The sequence below is a fragment of the Cherax quadricarinatus genome, chromosome 74, assembly GCF_038502225.1.
Source record: "Cherax quadricarinatus isolate ZL_2023a chromosome 74, ASM3850222v1, whole genome shotgun sequence".
Lineage (NCBI taxonomy): Eukaryota > Metazoa > Arthropoda > Malacostraca > Decapoda > Parastacidae > Cherax > Cherax quadricarinatus.
Genome location: NC_091365.1, coordinates 3,315,896 through 3,333,351, shown reverse-complemented (window position 1 = coordinate 3,333,351; position 17,456 = coordinate 3,315,896). Strand labels below are relative to the sequence as shown.

At 38.8% G+C, this 17,456-nt stretch overlaps 1 protein-coding gene across 3 annotated transcripts in view; it reads right to left on the bottom strand.

The window, feature by feature from the left end:
- Positions 1-13,491, bottom strand: part of Tif-IA (RNA polymerase I-specific transcription initiation factor RRN3 homolog Tif-IA) — a 41,346-nt gene extending 27,855 nt beyond the window's left edge. The window contains exons 1-5 of one of the 3 annotated variants that reach the window (XM_070100683.1): positions 13,333-13,486; positions 10,120-10,272; positions 9,709-10,010; positions 5,591-5,717; positions 111-228 (exon numbers count right to left, since the gene is read on the bottom strand). In XM_070100683.1, the coding sequence (XP_069956784.1) occupies positions 111-228; positions 5,591-5,717; positions 9,709-9,993 (530 nt within the window). In that variant the 5' untranslated portion in view covers positions 9,994-10,010; positions 10,120-10,272; positions 13,333-13,486. Of the gene's footprint in view, positions 1-110; positions 229-5,590; positions 5,718-9,708; positions 10,044-10,119; positions 10,273-13,332 lie in introns of all 3 variants that reach the window. The other 2 variants (XM_070100681.1, XM_070100684.1) reach the window with 2 other exon arrangements.
- Between the last annotated feature and the right edge of the window lie 3,965 nt (positions 13,492-17,456).

The window sequence follows — 17,456 nt, the reverse complement described above, 5'->3', positions numbered from 1 at the left end:
AATTTTAAAAAAATCAAAACAGTGCCTCTATTTTGAAATAACTTTTATCCATTATAAAAAAACTTTTAAATTCCAAATAAAATAGACATGTATGCTAATTATTAACTTACAGGGGAACATGATTGTGGATGGAGACAATAGAAGACAAGATCTGTTTATGGAAAGCCTTCTCCTCTTCACTTAAGAAGCCTGCTTTTTCCAGGAGTGATTTATCTTGCTCATCAACATCTGAGTAAGACAAAATGGTTAATGACAAATTGGAAAATAGTAGTACTCATCATCTTTAATTATAGATGTTTCAAGATAAAAAGTTTAAACAAGTTCAGTTTCAAGTAGATCAATATGACAGCAAAATCCTATGCAAATATTTGATTCCATCTGAACATAGTCATTTGATCAATATAGTTAATACTAAATACACATACATATGTAGATTCATTTCCATGGGGAAGTGGAACAGAATTCTTCCTCTGTAAGCCATGCATATTGTAAGAGACGACTAAAATGCCAGGGGGAAGGGGCTAGTAATCCCTTCTCCTGTATACATTACTAGAGTTAAAAAGAGAAACTTTTGTTTTTCTTTTTGGACCACCCTGCTTTGGTGGGATATGGCCAGTTTATTGAAAGAAAGAAATTAAGAAGATATGGATTCACAGACAGATGACATAGGCTGTAACAGTGATTATTCATCTAATGAGGTATATGATCAAGCATATTAAACCTTACACTGTCCATACCCTCGAAATTAAAAATGCCCACTCCGTCCACATTTAAAAAAAAATCTGAAAGGTAAAGAATCTTTTCCTGAAGAAAATGACACCAAAAACATGAAATTTGATATAAAACTTGCAGGCACAAAGTTAACAGTCTGGGCATATTTTACACATTGTCAATTTTGCCGAATGAGTCCTATTTCAAGTCAATTCCATTGCTTCATTCAACCAAATTCTCAGCTACTTTGCTAGTATGTCTTCTATTCTATCCAGTGAGTATAAGAAACCACCCACTCAATTATCAGAACTACCCTACAAAGTACACAGAATTTGATAATTTGGCCAATTTTACACAATATTAAAAAATTACAATTTAAAAATAGAGTCCAAAACAAACAATGTAAACATTCCAGGTACTACTAAAAGAACATTTACTATGTGCAATAATCATATTGTCTTCCATTTTGAATGCATCACACTAGAAAATCAAAGATTTAGCCTATTTCACAAATATAATCAGGAATAATTGAATCGGACCTAATTGAATCTAGACACAATAACGTAGTGATAATAGGGGATTTTAACTTTAGTCAAATTGACTGGACTTCTTTGATCAGTAATCTGGAGTCCAGTGACTTTATGGAAGTAGTTCAGGACTGTTTTCTGAAGCAGTGTGTAACAAACCCTACCAGAGGTAATAGTTTGCTCGACCTAGTCTTGTCAAATAAGGAAACACTCATAAATAATCTGGAGATCGCTGAAGAGCTTGGTGCTAGTGATCACAAATCCATCACTTTTAACTTTAGCTGGGAATACGAGAATAATCATAATACGGTAAAAGTCCCTGATTTTCGTTCAGCCAATTATAATGGACTTGGGGAACACCTGTCTAATCTGGATTGGGGTATTCTAGCTAATAATTTTACTGATGATCATACTTACGATTACCAAGGGATCTGTGATTATGAATTTTTTCTTAATAATGTAGAATGAGCTCAAAGCATATATATTCCCCAAAGAGATATTAGGTCAAATAATAATGACCCTAAATGGGTTAACAGGAGGCTAAAGCATTTACTAGGAGAGAAAAGGGGAATTTATAGGTGCATCAAAAGAGGAGAGATTAACCTTACTGACCAATATGTTCAGTTAAAAAGAGAAGTAAAAAAGGGGATTAGGAAAGCTAAATGTGACTATGAAATTAAAGTTGCTACCTCTGAAAATTGGGAGTGGACAGTTGACGGAGAACGAACTGGAAATGTGTTCTCTATTTAATGATTATTTTTTGTCAGTCTTTACTCAAGAAGACATTACTGAGATTCCAGAAATTAACAATTATTCAGTTCCTGAAGAATTCAGATTAACGAATATTACTGTCATGAGGGACATGGTCATCAAACAAATAGACAAACTGAAGTTAAATAAGTCCCCGGGACCTGACGAGTTGTTTTCCATGGTACTTAAAGAATGCAAGACGGAACTTAGTCTGCCATTAACGAGCGTGTTTAATGTGTCCATCTTAACAGGTGTTGTGCCAGAGATGTGGAAGATGGCTAATGTAGTTCCTATATTCAAATCAGGGGATAGGTCCATTCCATCAAATTATCATCCAATGAGCCTGATGTCTATAGTAGGCAAATTGTTGGAATCGATTATAGCTGATATTATTAGAAGTCATCTTGAAGAGCATAATTTGATTAATGAATCTCAGCATGGGTTCACGAGAGGTCATTCCTGCCTGACAAATTTACTGACGTTCTTCAATAAAACATTTGAGGTAGTAGACAGTAATAAAGAATATGATATTGTCTATTTGGAATTCAGTAAAGCATTCGATAGAGTATCTCACAAGAGACTCTTAAGAAAGGTGGCAGCTCATGGTATAAGAGGAAAAGTTCTAGCATGGATAGGCATGGCTTACCAATAGAAAGCAGAGAGTTTCCATTAATGGGGTCAAATCTGAATGGGGATTAGTCACTAGTGGCATTCCACAAGGATCAGTTTTAGGCCCTCTTTTATTCGTAATTTACATTAATGACCTTCATGAAGGAATTACAAGTGACATGAGCAAATTTGCTGATGATACAAAAATAGGCCATATGATTCATTCTGAGGAGATATCAATAAACTCCAGGAGGATTTGGACAAATTAACATCTTGGTCTGAAAAATGGCAGATAAAGTTCATTGTGGATAAATGTAAGGTACTAGTCCTTGGTAATGAAAATTACCCTTGAAGTTATAAACTAGGTGAAGTAGAGCTTGATCATACAGTATGTGAAAAAGACTTGGGAGTCATGGTAAGTAGAAATCTAAAGCCAAGACAGCAGTGCCTAAGTGTGTGGAATAAGGCTAACAGATTACTGGGATTTATTTCAAGAAGTGTAAGTAACAGAAGTCCAAAAGTTATTTTACAGCTCTATACGTCACTAGTGAGGCCTCATATGGATTATGCCACTCAGTTTTGGTCTCCTTACTACAGGATGGATATAGACTCACTAGAGAACATACAAAGAAGAATGACTAAAATGATTTACTGTATAAGGAATTGCCCACATGAAGACAGACTTAGAGCCTTGAATCCCCACTCTCTGGAGAGACACAGAATGAGGGGAGATATCATTGAGGTGTATAAGTGGATGATGGGAAGAAACAAAGGTGATATTAATGAAGTACAGTGGACCCCCGGTATTCGATATTAATCCGTTCCTGAGAGCTCGTCGAATACCGATAATATCGAAATATCAATTTTCCTCATAAGAAATAATGAAAATCAAATTAATCCATGCAAGACACCCAAAAGTATGAAAAAAAAAAATTTTACTACATGAAATATAAGTTTAATGCAATAGAATAATTACAATAACAATAAAATAATTGACACTTACCTTTAATGAAGGTCTGGTGATGATTGATGGGATGGAAGGAGGGGAGAGGTGTTAGTGTTTAGAAGGGGAATCCCCTTCCATTAGGACTTGAGGTAGCAAGTCCTTTTCCAGGGTTACTTCCCTTCTTCTTTTAATGCCACTAGGACCAGCTTGAGAGTCACTGGACCTCTGTCGCACAACAAATCTGTCCATAGAGCTCTGTACCTCCCGTTCCTTTACGATTTGTCTAAAATAGGCTACAACATTGTCATTGTAATAGCTGTGTTAGGGTGATTTTCATCCATAAAGGTTTGCACTTCAACCCACTGTGCACACATTTCCTTAATTTTTGAAGTAGGCACAATGTATTCCACAACTGGTATAGGCTTCTCAGGGTTAGCCCCAAACCCTTCAAAATCTTTCTTAATTTCCATACTAATTCTCACCCTTTTTACCACAGGGTTGGCACTAGAAGCTTTCTTGGGGCCCATGGTGACTTATTTTGCAGAAACAAGCACCAAACACAGTGATAATATGGATAATATGGAATGTACCGAATGTATCCTTAGATGCTATAAACCTTGGTAATAAATACCGACAAGTTGGTTTAGAAAGACACGTAAGCAAACACTATAACATATTTATTAGAAAACGTTTCGGTCCTGGGACCTTGATCACTTCTAACATACAGAGGTAGAAAGACATTATATATATATGCCAAAAACATTGGCATACATGATACTTAAGCAGCACCAACCCAACAACACGGGAGTCACATGATTTCATCGTCTACCCGTCCTCATCATAGGTAGAGGTTGTTTTGATAAGGACCTGCCTCGCATGGGCCAGTAGGCCTTCTACAGTGTTCCTCCATTCTTATGTTCTTATGACATTCCTCAGGTCACGTGCGTCACATCTCACTCTCCGCCTATATATATAATGTCTTTCTACCTCTGTATGTTAGAAGTGATCAAGGTCCCAGGACCGAAACGTTTTCTAATAAATATGTTATAGTGTTTGCTTACGTGTCTTTCTAAACCATCCTTAGATGCGCGCACACTGGCTGGCTTGTAAACACTGGCACACAAGGGGAAGTTCAGGCCACATGTGGACAGGTCTCGTACGAATCGTATCGAATACCGGGTTTTCAATCGAATACCGAGGAAAATTTTTTGCGATATAATGCATCGAATACCAGGGGTCCACTGTACTGAGGGTTTCGAACCAGGAAAGAACCAGAAATAATGGATTTAAGTTGGATAAAGATTTAGAAAGGACATAGGTAAATACTGGTTTTTGAACAGAGTGATGGATGCGTGGAATGGTCTTCTGAGTAGGGTGATCGAGGCTAGGGCCTTGGGTAGCTTTAAAAAGAGATTGGACAAATATGAGTGGGAGGGGCTGGGTTTGATTAGTGTCATTGGGTACGGGAGTAAATTCTTGGGTAGTTTTGGGTAGGGGTGGTTTTGATGAGGACCTGCCTTGTATGGGCCAGTAGGCCTTCTGCAGTGTTCCTCCATTCGTATGTTCTTAGTAAAAACCCATAAAACAGACCAAGGGTGCCGGGGGAGGCCTTACCCGTCCTCAGGAACATCGGTAAAAACTGAATATTTCCACTATGTATTTTGAGGCCAATTTCAAGTTACTTCCGGTTTCAGAAGTTTATTTGGGTACAGGTACACAAATACAGCTGATAAATTATCATTCCTAGCAACATATGTGTAGATTACCTAGGATAACCCAAAAAAGTCAGACAGTGACTTTTTTCCATCTCTATTTCAGTAGTTTTTCTTACATTCTATCAAATGATACCAAGAAACAGCCAATAAAACCATAAAAACCATCCTAGAAAATGCACCTCAGCCCATCGTAGGTAGCAACACACATGAACCTGCTGCATTATAAAATATATACACAACTTTTTTAACACATTAATCACTGCAAATTTATCTTCTTTTTATCAGCTATGCTGTATATTCCATGCCAATACACTAAGTAAAATAAAGCCTACCTGGTATTAAGAACGTAAAGAGCTGCTCGAGGACAAGGTAAGCATAGTAATTGTGAGCAGTCACTAAGGTGATGAAGAAGTTCTCGGCAGCAGATGCAAGCTCTTCAGATTTATAAAAAGGAATTTTCTGCCAAGAAATACAAATTCGTTATGATACATTACAGTTCAAAATTTTTATACCTTATACAAACATAATAATTATTAAAATCAGAATTAAGTGCTAAACCCACAAGGGTCATATAGCTCTGTTTACAAACATAATGCAGAAATGCTGGTACAGGGGAACAAGTCAGTGCATTCTTCACCTGATGGAATTCATCTTAACACTCCTACTTACGTTGTTTATCCAGTATAAGTATAGTGGAACCTCAAAAATCGAACTTAATCTGTTCCGGGAGCTAGTTCTAAATTCGAAAAGTCTGAAATTCGAAGCAATATTTCCCATAAGAAATAATAGAAATACAATTAATCCATTACAGAAACCCAAAAATATTCACACAAAAAATGCATTTTATAGAGATTAATTACAGTTTTACATACAACAAATACCATAGTTTTTAACCCTTTCAGGGTCCGTCCCGTAGATCTACGGCTTTACGTTCAGGGTCCAAACCGTAGATCTACGTCATGAGCTCAGCTCACTCTGATAAACTGTGAGTGGTACATTTGGGCCTAGATATGAGAGAATACAGCTATGTGGTATGTGTGCACCACATAAAACAGATCCTGCAGCACACTGTGTATAATAAGAGAAAAAACTGAAATCATGATTTTTCGATTAAAACAGCGACTTTGCAGTGTTTTTTCTTATGTTTTTTATAGTTGTATTTGCGATTTCTTGGTCTCATTTGATAGAATGGAAGACATATTACAGAAATAGAGATGACTTTGATTGGTTTTAGCACTGGAAATGGCTTGAAACTGAGCTCAAATTAGCAGAAATGTTAAATTTTTGCCGATATTCAAGAGTAAACAAACGACCTCACACGTCTAATACACGCCAACTGGTGGGTCTAATATGCATTCACAAATATGGTGATGATATTTATACAATTATTACAGTATTGCATAACAGTAAATCTTCTACTTTTTGGTGTGAATAAAAATTCATTATGTGAATAAAAAATCAAAATGGAATTTATTTGTAAAGCCTCAAAACGTAACTAATGAACAGAGGAAATGTTAGTTTAGTTCCAGGAATACCTACATTGTTTATTCTGGACCCTATTTTGAAATTGGAATATTTTGAACTTTGTGTTAAATTGGCCAAATTAACAATTTCCGATCACTTCAATTTGTAGTTGAAAGAGTTGACTTGGCAATTTCTTGTGCTCAATCGATAGAATAGAAGTAATACTAGTGAAATAGCTAAGAATTTGGTTGACCGGAGTAATGTAATTGGCCTAAAATGGGAGTCAAAGTCGGCAAAATCGCCAATTCGTAAATATCGCTGACACATCAAAATTCGCGAGCATAATGTCGTCAATTTCCCATGAAATTTCGTACTTTTTCTTTTATTACCTTCACAAAAAGATTCTCTACCATTTCATAAGAAAAAATAACAAAATTTTTTTTTGAAAATTCTTGGACACTGGGGCACCACTTCAGATTTGGGCCTTGGAACCTGAAGGGGTTGATTATGTATAGTAATACATCTAAAATAACATTTTTACTTACCTTTATTGAAGATTGGTGATGGCATCTGGAAGATAGGGAGGAGGAGAGAGGGAGTTGGGGTTAGTGTTTGGAAGGAGAATCCCCCTCCATGAGGACTTCAGGTAAAGCCCTCTCTGGGGTTACTTCCCTTCTCTGTCTTTTAATGCTACTAGGACCAGCTTGAGAGTCACTGGACCCCTGTCTCACAAAATAACTGTCCACAGTCCTCTGTTTCTGGCACCTCTTTAACATTTCCCTAAAATGGGACATGGTTCTGTCACTGAACTTGCTGCAAAGATGGCTTGTTTCAGCTTGCTCAGGGTGGTACTTCTGCACAAACATTTGGACATCATTCCACTTGGCACGAATCTCCTTAATCTTTGAAGAAGGCACCTCATCCACTCCCTATATTAACACCTTTCGCAACATCAGCTTCCTTGATTTGTTCTTTCTTTGACAGGATAGAACCGATGGTCGACTTGTTTTTCCCATACATCCTGGCAAGCTCAACAAGTCTCACACCACTCTCATACTTCTGTATTATTTCCTTCTTCACATCTATGGTGTTTCTCACTTTCTTTACCATAGGGGTACAACTAGCAAGTTTCTTTGGGCCCATGGCAGCTTATTTCACAGTCCCACAAGCACTAAACACAACAAAATAATCGTAAAATGCGTGAATGAGAGCGCAGGTTAGTGTTCACTCAAGCATAAACAAAGCTAGACTGCTCACGGCGCCTGCGCGGGGACACGGACAGAGCGGGCGGCAGACAGGTCCTGTACCCAGCGGTCCGAAAATAGGGGCGCGTTCGATAATAGGGACACAGTTTGTCCAAAAAAATGGTCCTATTTTCAAAACGTTCGATATGTGATACGTTCGATTTTTGAGGTTCCACTGTACAGAATATTTGTGTGTGCACACACACACACACGCACATGCTTGCTTGTGTGCATGTGAAAAAAGTGGATGTATTTAGATATCTGGGAGTGAACATGGCAGCAGATTGGTCTATGAAAGATGAGGTGAACCATAGGATAAGAGACAGGGAAAAAGTTGGGTGGAGTGTCCAAGTATCTGTGGAAAGAAAGTAGTTTATCTATGAGGGCAAAATAGGAAATGTACCAGAGTATAATGGTAACAACACTTATATGGGTGCGAGGCATGGTATTTGAATGCTGCAGCAAGAAAAGAGGTTAGAGGCAGCAAAGAAGTCATGTTTTAGAGCAACGTGTGGAGTGAATATTATGCAGAGTATGAAGTGTCAAAATTAAAAGGCAAAATGGAGTGACGAAGAATATAATTCAGAGGTGAGGAAGGGTTAAAAGGGGCTTGAGAATCCAATAAGCTTATGCAAGCATGTTAGTTAGGAGTGAACAGAGACAAGTGATTTTTAATGAATGTGCTGTTGGAGTGTAAGCAGGGGTAATGTATGAAGGGATTCAGGGAGACCAGTTAACCAAACTTGAGTTCTGGAGGTAGGCAGGGCAGTGCCTGCACTCTGAAGGAGGGGTGGGGATGTTGTAGTCAGACAGGTAATCTGACTGCTATGTCAGCACACTTCTCAAAAGCGTACAATTCAGTGAATGTTGGAGTGTGTGTTTTCTTCTTTGGGTCACTGCCTTGGCAGAGCAGCCATTGATTTATATAGTCTTTCTTTTTAAATATAGTAATTTCTACAGGAAAAGGGGTTACTAGCCCCTTGCTCTCAGCTTTTAGTCACCCCTTATGATAAGCATGGCTTACGGAGAAGATTTATTTCCACTTCCCCCATGGAGATAAGAGGAAATAAAGAAGAACAAGAGATGTTAAGAATATAGAAGAAAGCCCAGATGGGTGTGTAAATATATATGCATGTTGCACGTGTAGTGTGACCTGAGTGTAAGTAGCAAGATATACCTGTTATCCCACGTGTTTATGAGAGAGGAAAAAGACACACCAGCAATCAATCTGACCATCATGTAAAATAATTACAAGTCTCAGTTTCACACACACTCGGCAGGACAGCAGTACCTCCCCAGGTGGTTGCTGTCTACCAACCTACTACCAAGGATACGTATAATTATTATTATTACAATCAAAACTAAGACCTAAACCTGTAAGGGTCATACAGTGCTGCAGGGAAGGATGTACTAAAGATGTAATATGTCAGATTAGAGATCAGCAAGTGTGGAAAGAATGCAGGAAGCAGAGTCGGTAAGGGCAGTGGGGAGTACATATAGTTATATACATTTATATTACACATTATTAACACAGGCTATCTCCCACCAAGATAGGGTGACCCAGAAACAAACACATTCACCATCATTCAACAGCTCTTGCCAGAAGCATGCAAACAATTTAAATAACCATCCAAAGTGACACAACACCCCTCCTTTAAAGTGTAGACACTGTACTTATCTGTTTCCAGGACTGATTAATCATAATACTAATACAAATAATAATGAAAGGAACAAATGCTTACCAAAAATTCTAAAACAATGTTATCTGCTTTTCTGTCTAAGAGTGAGACACATTCAGTCATCTGGGATAGCCATAATAAAAGATCACTATGGGACCCTGACACTGACAAATCCTTAAACACATTAGTAAAATGTGAGGGATTGCCAGATTCTCTGTATTTCAAAATTACTGAGCGAGCAGTTTCCTGGTTGGCGAACAGTACTCGTTTACGTGCAGAAGACACCATGGGAGATTTCTTCAGAATTGGCGTGGTGATAAGCAGTCGTTTATTGGATGCAGATACCATGGGTGATTTCTCCAGAACTGGCGTTAATGACATGATTGAGTAGTCTGTAACTAAAAGTAAAATATTAGAAATGTTTTAGCATAAATTATAAAAATAATAAACTATTAGTGATAAGCAATTTATTACCTGTACATCAAGAGGTCTCTGGTAGCTATGCCCCATCATGCAAGCAATGCTTACTTTGCAGAATGCTACTGTTATTATCTGTGTAATCAGGGGGAAGCACTAGGCCTGCAAGTGTTAGTACAGCATTGAGGGTGGCATCCTGGGGAAGAGAACCTAAGGACCACATTGAAAATTAGTTACACTGCTTGTAAGTTTATTCAGGTATATATAAATACAGTTACATAAATTATTATACATAGCAGCATATGTGTAGAGAACCTGGGATAACCCAAAAAAGTCAGACAGAGTGACTTATTTCCAATGCCTTATTTGGATTATCCTAGGTTTCTAGGGTATAAGTATACAACAGGTTCTTGGTGGATTTTGGCCAAAAATTTTAGTTTAAACTGTATACTATTAAGTTTTACAGTTATTTTGTAATGCAAATGGTAAAAAGAAAGCAACCCAACCTAATGAACCCCTCTAACACAACTTACAATATTACAACATTACTTAAGTTTATTCTGCCATTGGTATCAGCACATTTTCGTTTACATTCAATCAGGCACATGACTTAATATAAAGATATACTAATAACCTCGTTGATGCAGCTCGTTATGCAAGAACCAGGAAGAACTAAGTGTTGCTTGACTCACTTTAATCAGGAGCAAATGCTAAACCAAAACGGATCATACATAGCACTTGGAAAATGAGGTATTCAGGGTCAGTCTGAGGAATGGAAGGAAAAATCCAGTTGCTTGGATCAAGAGCCTCAAAACACCATCAAGGAAGTGTACGAATGGTATATAATACCGACAAGATGAGAGTAAGACACTTGTGCAACATCTGGGTATCTTTATTGTAGACGTTTCGCCATCCAGTGGCTTTATCAATACAAATTCTAGGACATAACTTGAAGACAGTAGAACTATGTACAGAAGATGAGGTAATCAGTCACGAATGGTATTATATACCATTCGTACACAACTTGTCAGACACTGCAACATCATGGAATCTTAATTCTGTACATAACCTTCACGACTACGACAACTACCACTACAACTAACCCATCTCTTTGGGAAGGACCTACTTCCACTGGGGATTCTTTCTTCTGCTTCAGAATCTCCACGACTGTGGTGCTGTTCGCACCTACTCCTAGGTTGAGGGACTGATTACCTCATCTTCTGTACATAGTTCTACTGTCTTCAAGTTATGTCCTAGAATTTGTATTGATAAAGCCACTGGATGGCGAAACGTCTACAATAAAGATACCCAGATGTTGCACATGTGTCTTACTCTCATCTTGTCGGTATTATATACCATTCATACACAACTTGTCAGACACTGCAACATCATGGAATCTTAATTCTGAGGACATGTACATAACCTTCACGACTACGACAACTACTACTACTACTACTAACCCATCTCTTTGGGAAGGACCTACTTCCACTGGGGAATCCCGCCTGCCAGTGAATTTGCCCTCGTCTGCTTCACCTGACGTTACTATATAAGCGCCAGGATTCTTTCTTCTGCTTCAGAATCTCCACGACTGTGGTGCTGTTCGCACCTACTCCTAGGTTGAGGGACTGATTACCTCATCTTCTGTACATAGTTCTACTGTCTTCAAGTTATGTCCTAGAATTTGTATTGATAAAGCCACTGGATGGCGAAACGTCTACAATAAAGATACCCAGATGTTGCACATGTGTCTTACTCTCATCTTGTCGGTATTATATACCATTCATACACAACTTGTCAGACACTGCAACATCATGGAATCTTAATTCTGAGGACATGTACATAACCTTCACGACTACGACAACTACTACTACTACTACTAACCCATCTCTTTGGGAAGGACCTACTTCCACTGGGGAATCCCGCCTGCCAGTGAATTTGCCCTCGTCTGCTTCACCTGACGTTACTATATAAGCGCCAGGATTCTTTCTTCTGCTTCAGAATCTCCACGACTGTGGTGCTGTTCGCACCTACTCCTAGGTTGAGGGACTGATTACCTCATCTTCTGTACATAGTTCTACTGTCTTCAAGTTATGTCCTAGAATTTGTATTGATAAAGCCACTGGATGGCGAAACGTCTACAATAAAGATACCCAGATGTTGCACATGTGTCTTACTCTCATTCTTTCTTCTGCTTCAGAATCTCCACGACTATGGTGCTGTTCGCACCTACTCCTAGGTTGAGGGACTGATTACCTCATCTTCTGTACATAGTTCTACTGTCTTCAAGTTATGTCCTAGAATTTGTATTGATAAAGCCACTGGATGGCGAAACGTCTACAATAAAGATACCCAGATGTTGCACAAGTGTCTTACTCTCACCATCAAGGAACTTCCCTCAAAGACCCCAATGGAAATTAAGTAATTTTGACCTTTTTTGGGGTTATCCTAGGTAATTTACACATGTTACTAGTTAATTGTACTTGTGTACGTGTACTTAAACTTACATAAGTGGTGCCCAGCACCACCAGGTATAATAATAGTCGAGAATAACAAGACACAACACCATGACTGGAACAATGCACAAATAACCTGGCAATATAAACACAAATGCAGTATAATGTGATCCTTTATTGACTACGTTTCGCCCACACAGTGGGCTTTTTCAAGTCACAAACAGAACTACCACGCGAGTATTTATACGGCTGAGGTCAGGTGAAGAATGCTGCATCTGATGATGTACCGAGTCTGGTTGTAGATACTTGGGTAGCTTGGAAAGGAGACTGGACAAGTTTGTGAGCAGACCTTCTACAGTGTTCTTATGTGGGATAGCGATGAAGAAGTTTCTTGGCAAGTGGTTCAGCTATGTTATAGAAGCCACTATAACCTGCATATATCAGAAACTTATGACGACGTTTCGATTCATCTTAGGCCATTAACCAGTCAATGATCCATGTTGGGCAGAAACGTCGTCCTAAGTTCTACATGAGGGTTATTTGTATAATAATAAGTTATACCCACGCTGGATACAGCTCCGGTCTTCATGTTTTATATTTATTTTGCTCACTTAAGCTGACTAAGTATAATGAAAGTGTGAACACCAACTCTATCTTCTCGGGTTCACTTAACATTTCATAAATAACTAAAAAATAACTTCTTTTTGGGGTTTGAGGCGCCAAAATATGGTAAAACTACACTGATATCCGCATTATTAATCTCTTCTCCATTTTCTAAAACTTTTTGAAGCCAGATGCAGAGTTAAAAAGAACTGACCTTATATACAGGAAAAAACTGTATCCGGATAATGTAGAGAATATATATATATAAAGCTTCTTTTCTTAACAATAAACCCGCGTAACAGCAACATGGAACAACGTGTTTACTGACTGGTCGCTTACTACACTGTGACTGTGATAATGGTCGCTTACTACACTGTGACTGTGATAATGGTCGCTTACTACACTATGATAGTGGTCGCTTACTACACTATGATAGTGGTCGCTTACTACACTATGATAGTGGTCGCTTACTACACTGTAACTGTGATTAGTAAGTAAGTTAGTAAGTAAGTAAGTAAGTTTATTCAGGTATACACAAATACAGTTACATAGACTTATCATACATAGCAGCATATGTGTAGAGAACCTAGGATAACCCAAAAAAGTCAGTGACTTATTTCCTGTAGATGAATGGTTCAGAGAACCGACATGTTGATAAATTAGACACATGTGCAACTCTTGGGTATCTTTATTGAGGAAACGTTTCGCCACACAGTGGCTTCATCAGTCCATACGTAGGAGAAACTTGAAGAACAGGAGGGTCCTTTACTTATTTCCATTGGGGTCGCTTACTACACTGTAACTATGATAGTGGTCCCTTACTACACTGTAACTGTGATAATGGTCGCTTACTACACTGTAACTATGATAGTGGTCGCTTACTACACTGTAACTGTGATAATGGTCGCTTACTACACTGTAACTATGATAGTGGTCGCTTACTACACTGTAACTGTGATAGTGGTCGCTTACTACACTGTAACTGTGATAGTGGTAGCTTACCACACTGTAACTGTGATAGTGGTCGCTTACTACACTGTAACTGTGATAGTGGTCGCTTACTACACTGTAACTGTGATAATGGTCGCTTACTACACTGTAACTATGATAGTGGTCGCTTACTACACTGTAACTGCGATAGTGGTCGCTTACTAACTGTAACTGTGATAATGGTCGCTTACTACACTGTTTATTTATTTATTTATTAATTTGAACATGATACAGAGAAGTACAAAAGAATACAGTTAAATGCAGCATGCCAAAGCCACTTGAATGCATAGCATTACGGACTGTAACTATGATAGTGGTCGCTTACTACACTGTAACTGTGATAGTGGTCGCTTACTACACTGTAACTGTGATAGTGGTTGCTTACTAAACTGTAACTGTGATAATGGTCGCTTACTACACTGTAACTGTGATAATGGTCGCTTACTACACTGTAACTGTGATAGTGGTCGCTTACTACACTATAACTGCGACAGTGGTCGCTTACTACACTGTAACTGTGATAGTGGTCGCTTACTACACTGTAACTGTGATAGTGGTCGCTTACTACACTGTAACTGTGATAGTGGTCGCTTATTACACTGTAACTGTGATGATGGTCGCTTACTACACTGTAACTGTGATAGTGGTCGCATACTGCACTGTAACTTTAATAGTGGTCGCTTACTACACTGTAACTGTGATAGTAACTTATGACAACGTTTCGGTCTGACTTGGACCATCAACTAGTTACGTGTGACTAATTAATTGTTATTTTTGTAACTGAATTACCGTTATATTATTATAATAACTCATTGAATTTCTAATAACATAAGCAATATTAGAAAAAAACATTTATTCATAGCATGAACCAGATGGAACATTAAAATGGCATAAAATACCGACAGGTTGTTAGGTAAGACACATATGCAACAGTTAGGTATCTTTATTATGAAACGTTTCGCCTACACAGTAGGCTTCTTCAGTCAAGTACAGGAAAGTTGATAGAAGCAGAAGATACTTGAAGACGATGTAATCAGTCCATCACCCTTAAAGTTTTGAGGTGGTCAGTCCCTCAGTCTGGAGAAGAGCATTGTTCCATACTATGAAACAATATTGTTTCATACTATGGAACAATGCTCTTCTCCAGACTGAGGGACTGACCACCTCAAAACTTTAAGGGTGATGGACTGATTACATTGTCTTCAAGTATCTTCTGCTTCTATCAACTTTTCTGTACTTGACTGAAGAAGCCTACTGTGTAGGCGAAACGTTTCATAATAAAGATACCTAACTGTTGCATATGTGTCTTACCCATTAACCAGATGGTTGATGCGAGTGCGATAACGCTTTAGGGTGCTCTGGCAGCAGTAATTTAAAACAAGCAACTTTATTTATATAAAGTATAGTACAACATACAGTTAATATTAAAGTAAGCCTACTGGCCCATTACTAGGCAAGTCCAAGTCACGCTTGGACTTGTTCTGTTTGTGACTTGAAAAAGCCCACTGTGTGGGCGAAACGTAGTCAATAAAGGATCACATTGTGATGAATGGTTTGAAAAACCGACAAGTTGAAGATTGAGACACTTATGCAGCATATGGGAATAAAGATTCCCATATGCTGCATAAGTGTCTCAATCTTCAAGGATCACATTATACTGCATATGTGTTTATATTTCTATTGTGTCGGTATTTTATACCATTTATTTCCATCCAAGTCACGCCCACTTAAGAAGGAAGGAGCACTGCTGCAGGCCTACTAGCTCAGGCTAGGCAGATTTAACTCACACCTACTCATGTACTTGTCTGACCTATTTTTGAAGCTACAATTTTTTTTAGCTTTAATGAGGCTACTCAGAGTTTGTTCCACTCATCCACTACCCTATCACCAAACTAATGCTTTCCTATATCTTTCTAAACTTGAAGCCAGTGCTGCGAGTCCTGTCTTAGATATTTTTAGCCCTTTATTTACATCCTCTTTATTCCCGTTTTCCATTTAAACACCTCAATCATGTCCTCCCTAATTGTACGTCTTAGTAGAGTGCAGATTCAGTGCCCTCAGTTTGAATAAATGGTTTAGAAAACCGATAAATTGATGAATAAGGCACTTATGTAACACTTGGGAATCTTTATCTGAAAACGTTTCGCGAGCCAGTGGCTTCTTGAGTCCAGTGTAGAGAAACAGATGATGAGTTTGAGATAATCAGTGTCCCAGCCTGGAGTCGATATGTTCGGTAAGGGTGTGTGTTGTCTGCAACCTGAAAAGGGTGAGTATTCGAAATAGCTGATTCCAATGGGTAACAACTGATTTTAGGTGATTTAAGAACATAAGAACGAAGGAACACTGCAGTAGGCCTACTGGCCCATGCGAGGCAGGTCCAAGTCTCCTACCGGCTTAAGCCAATGCACCCAACCTAGTCAAGTCAGGTCATCAAGTCAGGTCACATTGACTTAAGGGAGGAACACGGCAACCGACCTGGTAGCACAAGCTATCAGGTCCAACTCACACCCACCCACATCCACTCATGTATTTATCCAACCTATTTTTAAAGCTACACAACGTTCTGGCCTCTATAACTGTACTTGGGAGTTTGTTAGGTAAGACACATATGCAACAGTTAGACATCTTTATTCCGAAACGTTTCGCCTACACAGTAGGCTTCTTCAGTCGAATACAGAAAGTAGGCAGGAGCAGTAGAGATGTGAAGACGATGTAATCAGTCCATCACCCTTAAAGTCGTAGAATTTGAGGTTGTCAGTCCCTCGGCCTGGAGAAGTTCAGTTCCATAGTCAGGAACTATCTGAAGATCAAGCGACAGTGCGGAGACTTAAATACTGTCGGAAGGAGAGGTGCAGGGTAGTAGTAGTGGTAGTAGTAGTAGTGAGAGGCAACTGAGAGGTCATGTCCCTCTCAGATCCAACCCTTCTCACTTGAAAAGCTTGTCCAAGGTGTTTTCTGTACCAAGATGCCACGTGTTGCAGTGTCTGACAAGATGAACATCAAAATGGTATATACAATACCGACAGGTTGTTAGGTAAGACACATATGCAACAGTTAGACATCTTTATTCCGAAACGTTTCGCCTACACAGTAGGCTTCTTCAGTCGAATACAGAAAGTAGGCAGGAGCAGTAGAGATGTGAAGACGATGTAATCAGTCCATCACCCTTAAAGTCGTAGAATTTGAGGTTGTCAGTCCCTCGGCCTGGAGAAGTTCAGTTCCATAGTCAGGAACTATCTGAAGATCAAGCGACAGTGCGGAGACTTAAATACTGTCGGAAGGAGAGGTGCAGGGTAGTAGTAGTGGTAGTAGTAGTAGTGAGAGGCAACTGAGAGGTCATGTCCCTCT